The sequence below is a fragment of the Schistocerca piceifrons genome, chromosome X (genome assembly GCF_021461385.2).
Source record: "Schistocerca piceifrons isolate TAMUIC-IGC-003096 chromosome X, iqSchPice1.1, whole genome shotgun sequence".
NCBI classification, from domain to species: domain Eukaryota; kingdom Metazoa; phylum Arthropoda; class Insecta; order Orthoptera; family Acrididae; genus Schistocerca; species Schistocerca piceifrons.
This window is the reverse complement of record NC_060149.1, coordinates 903,549,480-903,559,217: the sequence shown is the minus strand read 5'-3', so window position 1 is coordinate 903,559,217 and position 9,738 is coordinate 903,549,480. Positions and strand designations below refer to the sequence as shown.

Here is a 9,738-nt window from a genome sequence, read left to right as displayed (position 1 = left end):
GATGATGTAAATTAATGCCTATGTACTATTTGTAGTATCCCTCCACTGAATTACACACGTCTGTGTAAATATAACGTAAAATTTACAGTGCTAATGTGTTTGTTTCTTAATCCTTTACATCTGTATCTTATTTGTGGCCATGAAAGCAGAATGTGTTACAATGGTTCGAATCTGTGTTTCATACATACATGGCCAACTGTTGCATGGCACAAGATACACACACTTTGGGTAAGCACATTTTACACTTACCTCCTACACACGTATGATGTGCCATATGTGATTGGCTTCCCAATAACCATGTACCGGTGCCGAGTTCACAGACACCACATATGAGTGAAACGACCTCGGGTGTATGTGTGTTCCACCTGCACTACTTGGCTTGTCCATACTCAGTGGTGTGTGCAAAGTGCTCTCACAGCGGTATGGTTACCCCCCGTGCATACCCAAGTGGCCAGCCACATCACACATTTCTGCTACCCGCACTACGTGCCCTCACAGCTGCTCAGCGTTGCCATCGAGGCTCACGGTGCTCGCGGGCAACCATGCGGGCAGCTCTGCCCACCCCTGATGTATGTCAAAGTGTTACCAGTAATTAAAACTGTGTGTTGGCCTACAAGAAAGAGGAAAATAAATCCACAAAAACTTGAAAAAATCGATGAAGCAGGTGCTATAATCGCTATCACGTGGCAAATTAGGCAGTTATTCAGGCAATTTCAAAGGCAATGGCTTGTCATCAAAACGTTTTCCAATACTACCACAGCAAACGTTTACTACGTCAGTCTTGGTAATATGATTAAGTGACAAGTAACACCGAAAAATTTCGTGTCTGACCAAGATACCAAAAACTGGGTGCTTCTGAGTTGTGACACTTGTCGCAAAGAAGCTCTTTAAAGTTTCAACTCCTTTTTTTCCTTCATTTCTCTTCAAAGCAGTTTATTCCAGGTGCCAAATACATATTGTTATGATATTTACGAAACGTCTGTGCCAAATCCGCTGCACCTATGAAGAGAATCTGTCTGTGCTAGTGACAAAATGACATTCGAAATGTACAGAGCACTTTATGGACAAACCTACAGCTAGAGATTCGTGAACTCGAGTTACCAAACCAGTTTAACTCAGGTTGAAGGGATTTCAAGTCAACCATAGTTAAATTGTTGCTGATTGGAGCTGTGTTCATGTGGTGCCCGGCGGCCGCCGCTATCAATGATGGTTTCGTGTGAGGTTGTAGTTCACCGCTGTCACGATGACTGAACCCTAGTTGAGTCTCTGCGTACAGAATAGGATGTCACTCACTGTGATCTTTAAAAATGCGATATCCAATTAAAATCTGTTTGGCCAAAATACATGAAGTATTTGGTAAGTGTTATTTTCAAGACGTTAAGATCGTCTTAACGCCATCTAAATCTTACACTAATACAAAGTGTCTCATAACTGTATTCAAATTTCGGCCTGTAGAGTGGCATTTATTAACCTTAGCAATACCAGTGCATTTTTCATAAATTGCATTCCCAGAGGATGTTGCACTTTATATCAAACTTTAACAATGTTAAATAAATTCAATTCGTTAAATTGTTGTGTAAGTAAGGTCCTGAACCTGAAAATATTGAGTACTAGGTTAGTGCCTGCTGTGTCGCTCGTGTAGTCTATATGGTCGGCATAGCTTTTTATTTTTTCTTTAATCTAATTTTTATGTTGTTCACAAATTGTTACACCTTCTAAACTTTTCACGCCAAATAAGGTCATAGAACCTTGGTCTTTGCCAAATGCACTTCTGACAAAAAAGCGATTCTGGTTGCTGGAGCCCAAGGTTTTTGTTAATCATGCCTTTTGTGTTCTCGTGGTGGTATTTCCATAGAAACTTTATCCCCTAATACATGTTTCTTTACACCTGACTGAGAAATGAAATACCAGTTTTCATAAACTTACCTTTAAAAATATTTAATATAATGTCATATTTTTTAAAAATTTTCATTCCCCCTTACTGGTTGAATTTCCAAAAATGCTGATACACATACTTTTTACTTCTGACTGAGAAACTTTATACCAAATTTCGGAGTCCTAGCTTCAACATTCCCATAATAGCAACAGATTTACAAAAAGCCTTTCATCCCTTATTTCATCTTCTTAGGAGTGTAATTTAAAATAATTCCTTCTTAAACGATGGCGACACTATAAGATACAGACCATCTCCAAATTTGAAGTTCTCATCCTTAGTGGTTTGGGCTGGGTGGTGATGAGTCGGTCCTATTCCACTCCCTTAGGGGCTGAATTTCCAGATACAGTGAAACACGAATTTTTTCATTTGTTACTGAGAAGCCAAATATCTGTTGTCATAGATACAGCTTTAAATTCCTTTCGCAATGAAATTTTTCATAAAACATTGCAACCTCCTATTTCACCCCTTTAGGAGTTGAGTATCCAAAAACTATGAAATTTATACTGTTTTGTATCTAATAGAGAAACCTAATACATTTTTTCATAGATTTATCTTCAAAAAAGTCTTCAGAAATGCTTGCATAATTAAGTATTTTTATAAAAACTTACATCTCTTCTTCCACCCCCACAGGTGTTCAGTTTCCAAAAAAAGTGAAAGGCCTATCTTTTATTTCTAATGTAGAAGTAGATTTAGCTTTAAAAATGCTTTCATAATGAAATATTTCATGAAACGCTCCCTTAGGGTTTGAATTTTCAAAAACATTGGAACAAGTATTTTTTGTTTCTACCTGAGAAGTCAATTACTAATATTCTTAGATCTAGCCTTAAATGCTTTAGTAGTTCTTTAATAACAATTTATTTTCAAAAAAACTTTCACCCACTGTTTCACCCCCATAGGGGCTGAATTAAAAAAAAAATGCTGAAACACAGATACCTTTATTTCTGAACGTTAAACGAAATACCGATTTTCGTAGGCCTAACTTTAAAATAACCTTAATAGCGACAAGTTTTCCAAAAGCCTTTCATCCCCTGTCTCAGCCTCTTAGGAGTAGAATCTCGAAAACTGCCCTATTAAACCATATCTATAGTATAAGATCAACATCCTCTGCAAATTTCAAGTTTCTGTCGTTATTGGTTTGGGCTTGGCGATGATGAGTGTGTGTGTGTGTGTGTGTGTGTGTGTGTGTGTGTGTGTGTGTGTGTGTGAGAGAGAGAGAGAGAGAGAGAGAGAGAGAGAGAGAGAGAGAGAGAGAGAGAGAGTCAGTTGGGACATTGCCTTTTATGCACAGAGGTTATATTCATTGTGGAAAGGGACGTAACTATTATGACTTGAATTTTTGTGTGAAAGTGCAGTAGCCATTCGTGTTTGTGGTAGAGCATTTGGCAACAAAATCGCTTATTATGAACTGTCTCAAGGAATAAATTGACTGATATGTTAGACAAATTATAATGATATTGGGTGTATAGCTTGTAAGAAATAAATTACATTGCATGGAACATATTCCTTTCACCTAAGATATTTGATGTCAGGGAACATGAAAGTGTTTTCAGTTTGATAGCAGATTTCATATAAGAAACAAAATTGCAATTAAAAAGCCGTGCGAACTGCGCACACACTAACAAGAGAAATGAACACAAGAAGTATTTTTCTGCCAACTCAGCATGTTAAGAGAAGTTACAACCCGAGCAGACATAAATGGGGCAAACGACGTCCACTGTAATTTAGCTTTTCCTGCCAGATTGGTTTGAAGGAGCTTAGGGTCAACTCGGTTTATGAAACGGGCTCACTTGGGTTGGATTTTTACTAACTCTGGTTCGGAGCACACCACCGCTTTCCAACCGACCGAACCCTAGTTTATCCCAGTCATATGTCTATACCTTCATTAATGTGCACAAACAAAACGTTATCACATGTCTATCTACAATGTTTCAAGCCGAAAGACGAAAAATTGCGCCCTATACAATATCCATCACACTCGTGACTAACATACTACACACGCAGAGAAAGTTGACACTCGGCGCGCTGACTGGTGGCATTCCCCATTTACAGTCACTCCCAGCAGCCACCGCGCCAAGTGTCAACAATGTTTGCACGAACATTATATACAATCATCGACTGGAAAACCTCCAAACTTGGTTGGGTTAACTGAGATGAATCGTGATCTGCTCAGAAGTGAAACAGAGATGTCGTTGAATGTTGTCTCAGCTGTATTTTTCGTCCCAACCTGGTTTGAACTCGGTTTACGCAAACTTTCAACTCGGTTTGGCGAAAACCCCAACTGACCCATCACTGCCTATGACGGTCCGAAGATCACGTGATCAGGCTGGCAATGTGTGGTGACAACCAGTGATCTCTATACTAAGTAGTATGGAGATCACTGGTGACAACACGTGTTCTCCGCATCCTAATGCTCATTCCAGACACATATCTACTCTATGGTTTCTGCATATGTTTTTAGCTTCTATAATACATGCTCTTTTATTTCACATACCGTAAATAAAATGTAGATCTCTGACTTCTTTCCGTATCCTATCGTATTTCCTCTGTGGGATCCATGGAATATAATTTATGTAATGTAGTCACACAATGCCGATATTTTTGCGTATACTTTACATCTTGAACAGCACAACGAGACCATATATTTCAAGGCGGGTGTTTTATTGAAAATGTTTTGGTATTAAACGAGAAAAGGAGTTTTACTGTATAGCATTAAGAAAGGTATAGTGCATGTCGAAGTAAAATTAAATAATCAAGGCTCTTCTTCTTTCTAGCCTTATACTGTGTCTTTGAGGGATATGGATGTTATTCAGGATTTAGCAATGTTAGTAGATACCCTCCTGGTCGAGTCGTCGTTAATCTGCCGATCGGATTCGATTCGGGGCCGACGCATGTCCGCGTATCTCGGAAGTTGCGTGCTATCGCGAGCGACTATCCGGACGGGTCAAATGGATTACGTATATAAAATAAGTAACAACAAAACTCGCCAGAGTAGCTAAACGTACTATGTACAATGGCTTCATTTCGGATGTGAAAACAATTCAAATGCTGTATGGCCTATGATCAAATGTGAAGTTCTCAGTAAAATGGAATGAAAATGCCCGTCTGAGCTGTTGATAAGTGGTAGAAATATGCAGTCTGTAGATCGGTGTATAGTTTTTACGTAAATGTTTATTTAATGATTACTTTCTCGCTCTCAAATAAAATTCCTGTAATGAAAGGGGAAAACGGGATAATATTGTAAAACATCATGAATGCGAGAAAGGTTCGTTTGGCTATGATGAATAGTGTTTCATTTTCCTGCGTATTTAAATAAGTACATTGGTGCGTCCTGTGTCTGACAACTTTGACCGGTGTAGCAACTCTGGTTGTATGTGTCAGGAGGTTGAGCATGCGTCGGCTGCAGGGTAAGTGAGAAGTAACGATTTCTGTTGGTGTCCTTTTTACTGTAACGTCAGTGACATATGCGGTGATTCCGCATTCTGTTGTTAGAAGAACTACTGGACACACCTTTTGTTAGTGGATTCGGTAGAATGTTACTATTCTGCCCAAACTGTGCTAATGCTCTTGTGGTGCAGGACGGTATACAGTCATATAGATTTTGTTGTGCAACATGTCCGTACTCTTACGATATAATATATCGTATATCTAATCGCGTACATCCAAAACTAAAGGTTCAGTTACTTTTACTTTGTTTAGAATTACTTGCTCTGTTCTTATTTAGTTCTGGTGTTTCACTGGAAAAGTCTTTCCTCCTGAATTTCTTGTAGTACTCGTTTATCTTCAGTCTCATGTATAGAAACGACAAACCGCGTGTATGTATGTGGTTGGTAAAAGCATCCAGTGTGACCTACATAGATGGAAATATTGAGCAGTACTGAAAATATACAGATTTCTGCTGCGTTCAGTATTACATATGTGCAGTGATTTTAGGATTACTTGTCCATTTGAATGGGAAACGTGTTACCCAGCTGCAGTAAGAACATTAACTTTCGTTATCACGACTGTTACCTGCCCTAGAGCTTTTCTAATACTTCGGAAGGGAAAATGCGAAAATTGGGAGGATTGGTATTCTCGGACATGCCGCGGAAAAGGGGGTGAGGAGGGAGAGTTTGATTGAGAGTAGCACTACCGTGAATATATTTCGTAGAGCGGTATTTAGAACACACACACACACACACACACACACACACACACACACACACACCCCTCTCTACCCCTTTCTCTCTCGTGTGTGTGTGTGTGTGTGTGTGTGTGTGTGTGTGTAATGCTGTTTGGTAATGATGGTTGTTGGCTGTACCAATATTGAAAACATAAACACGTCAGTTATTTGAAGATAGCGCAAGTGGTATTATTTGCAGCTGAAACAGTCGTCTAAACCTTATTGGTCTCTCAATAGTGGGGACTAGTGTAGCAGGGGATACAACCCGTCGGCTTTGGACAACGACGTCACAAGTTGCCAAACGAGAAGCGATTCTTCTTAGTGTTGTAGCTCCCTTCAGGAACTGATAAGTGTTTTTTTGGTTTTTAAAAAAAAATCTCAAGAGATAGAACAAACAGATCCACTTTCTTAAGCAATCAGTAAAAAAAAACGAAACTGAAACATAACAGCAAAAGCGAAAATGGTAAACTGTTCTCTGGCGACTTGACGTCATTGTCCAAAGCCGACGGGTTGTATCCCCTGCTACACTAGACCCCAATAGTGTGCATTATTGATCTGTGGTGCGCTGCTAGTAAGATTTTTGCCAAGTGTTGAGTACAAATTCCTTTGAGTATCGCAAATTTTGAAAGATTAGGATTTAATGCTCAATTCCCATTTGTCTGTAGACTCTGAACAAATGTTAGCATGGGTAAGAAAATTTGCTGTTTCTTTTGCAAGGGAGTCATGTCAGAATGTACTTTAAATGGTTTATAGAGAGCCAGCACAAGTACACTGGGATTTGAGTGTGCAGTGTCTTTACCATTGTGCCACCTCACTTCCACTTTTTTTTTAACAGTTGGATACAGATTCCTATTTCATTTTTTTCTCCAGTACTATTCTTCTGTTACATACAGTGCAATTTTAGCGTGGTTCTCTATCTTGTTACACAGTTATGTACTCCTACCTTTTTGTTGCCATTCACTCTGACAATGCTTAAAGGATGTTTTAGTGCTAACTCTTCCATGCTGATAGTTCATTATTACATTTATTTATGATTATTTTTGAATTAGAAAGTAATGTCTAACTTCTGAATAAAAATTAATAGGAACACATTTGTTCATTAAACACTAACAAAGTAGAGACTGTAGGTGTACATTTATTCATGCATAGTGTTGTATGGCAGTTTAATTTAGCTCAAGTGACAATTAAGTTTTGCCATAGGTGATAATTTCTTGAGAAACTTAAAATTTAGTACATGTTACTCCATAACATGTTTTATTATCCCTGTGAATTTTAAAACAAAAGTTTGCTGTGCATTAATCTTTTCTATTTGTAGGAAGTTGATGATGTACTTGGAGGAGCTGCAGCTTGGGAAAACGTAGATTCTACTGAGGAACGTTGTCCTAAATGTTCTAATCCAAGAGCTTATTTCATGCAGATTCAAACAAGATCAGCAGATGAGCCTATGACTACTTTCTACAAATGTTGTAATCCTGTGTGTGGTCATCGCTGGCGAGATTAACCACACTTACATTGTTATAAATATGCAGCAAAATAAAATTTGGAAGGAAGCCAGTCTTTTACTATTTTACTAGTGCATAAAGGTGTCTTTTGTGGTGTAATGTCATGGTTAATCCATATGGAATGGTAAATTTAAATCTGCTGCAGTGTTAACAAAAAAAAAAGGAAATTTTGTATATAGCGTATCTACAAAATTGGTTGACCTAATTGTTGCAGGTATAAAAATTAATACAAGGAACACATTTCATTGAAGATGTAGAGTGGATCACAATGCTGGTTCGAAATCTTTCCTTACTTTTCAGAATTTTGTAGTTTGTGTAATGCTTGATGCATTGACAGTTTCTTGGCAATGATGTCAATATCAGCTCTTAGCAATGGAAATTGCTGAAAGTGTCTATGGAAAGCACAGTGGCCATTTGTGAAAAAAAAGAAAGTGTTGCCAATGAAGATTGGCCATAAGTTTTTGGCATATGGTTATACAGTACTTATGTTGAAGTTATCTGCAATAAATACAAAATTATCCTGTTATCCTTGAGTCACTTCATGAGGTCAGTACCTGGTGTATATCACATTAAAGCTGAGACTATATAGACACTACCCTGAACAAAGTCTATATAGGCTATTTGCCACTGAGCTACTAGTAGTCTACACAGATTCAAGGATGTTTTCTTAGTGACTTAGTTTGACATTTATGTGTAGCATTGTTTTTGGCATTATGGAGGATGAAACCTTCACTTTCCAAATAGGTTCTATATAGTAACTGTTAGCAGCAAAGCTAAAGGAAATGAATCCACATAGGAAGTTCAGTGTGTCAGTTGGATGCCTTTTTATATGGAAATTTGAACTTGGATTGTAAGAGTGAAATATGTAACTGTACAAATATTCAGGACATTGCCTTGTAAGGATTTCTCTTGGAAATTTAAAGAATTTAAGAGCATTTCCTTAAAATGTTCATCAGAGTTGGTGGTGGATTAAGCAAAACTTTATTTGATATTGAGATGATAGGTTCATAAATTCACTGTGTGTAAACCAGATGTTTATGTACTTTCACATGTCTTGTTTGCAGTATTTGTATTACTAAAGAACAACATTGAAGGCAAGGTTGGCTGAAGTTGTTTAAAATGCTTCAAAGCACCTGGGATCTTGTGTACGGGGGTAGCAGAAATTTGAGCTAGTTCTGTAATGGTAAAAAATGGTAGTTGTCTTGGTATTTTGTTATCAGTTGTCCTGAGAGGTCTGAAATAAATTTCTTGTTGTAGACAGTAAAATTTTGATGTCTTGCAGGCAGTCAGTGAAAGAAGTCTGCCATATATGTAGTGTAAACTATTGTAGTGGAGCAATCTTTTCTAGTAAAGATAGAACTAGAAAATTTTTTAACTGTAACATTTCTCCCTACTGCTGCAAAAGGAGAACTATTGATCTATAGTTAAAATAAATTATGAATTCACACCCAAGAAAATAATTACATAGAAGTGGCCTATAAAGATAACAATGGAAGGTGTGTACAGTAGTCATAATGAAAGTTGAAATAATAGTGTCATGATTTTAGGGAAGTGGGAATTTGCATTATCTCAGCTTAGCTGAATGAGTCAGTGTATGGTTTGCCTCCTGGAGAAAGTTGACAGCTGTTTCTCATTTTTTGTTTGCGAGTATAGCTTACATTGAACTGAATCTGTGATGTAAGGTCAGTGCAGAGGTATTTATATTTAGGAATTATTGAGAAATAAGTTTGGGTGCCTTGTGAGCTGGGACAGTGTTGGACAAAATTCAACGCTGGGTAACTTTTAGCTTCCTTTGCTGGTCTGAAGTGTTTTGGTAAGTTCAGGAAGGCATACTCTAGTAAAGCGTAGTTAGTGCCCTATATTAGTGTGGTTAGGTGAATCCACTTGCAGTGAAGAAAGCATATTAACAAAGTTGACCTCCATGAGGCCACTGCCGGCTGCAGCAGAGTCACACACATGATGGCTTAACCTGGTGATGAAACATCAATCAGTGTGGCAGTCAATGTGTTAAGTGCCATCAAAGAAGACATGCACAACAGTTGCATTTCTCTTGCTCTCACATGTATTACCTTCATCAGTAGGTACGATATACTTCGGCCTGCTGGTATAAAACTTACGGTACATTGTGGATGTGCGAACAG

At 38.0% G+C, this 9,738-nt stretch overlaps 1 protein-coding gene across 2 annotated transcripts; it reads left to right on the top strand.

Annotated features, from left to right (window-relative positions):
• Positions 1-4,861: 4,861 nt before the first annotated feature.
• LOC124721378 (DNA-directed RNA polymerase III subunit RPC10) lies at positions 4,862-7,645 on the top strand. Of its 2 annotated transcripts, none has more exons than XR_007006325.1 (2): positions 4,862-5,340; positions 7,411-7,548. XR_007006325.1 is itself a non-coding variant. In XM_047246310.1 (2 exons), the coding sequence occupies exons 1-2, from the start codon at positions 5,467-5,469 to the stop codon at positions 7,594-7,596; spliced, it is 327 nt and encodes a 108-aa protein (XP_047102266.1). In that variant the 5' UTR covers positions 5,351-5,466; the 3' UTR covers positions 7,597-7,645. The 2 variants fall into 2 exon arrangements, 1 of the variants encoding a protein (XP_047102266.1); XM_047246310.1 differs by lacking the exon at positions 4,862-5,340 and adding an exon at positions 5,351-5,607 and having other exon boundaries at positions 7,411-7,645.
• The last annotated feature ends 2,093 nt before the right edge of the window (positions 7,646-9,738 follow it).

Bases quoted from the DNA above. Each gene is read 5' to 3' on its own strand.
- LOC124721378 (XM_047246310.1), top strand. From the start codon at position 5,467: ATGTTACTATTCTGCCCAAACTGTGCTAATGCTCTTGTGGTGCAGGAC. The intron at 5,608-7,410 runs GTTCAGTTACTT...TTCTATTTGTAG, and splicing joins GCGTACATCCAAAACTAAAG to GAAGTTGATGATGTACTTGG.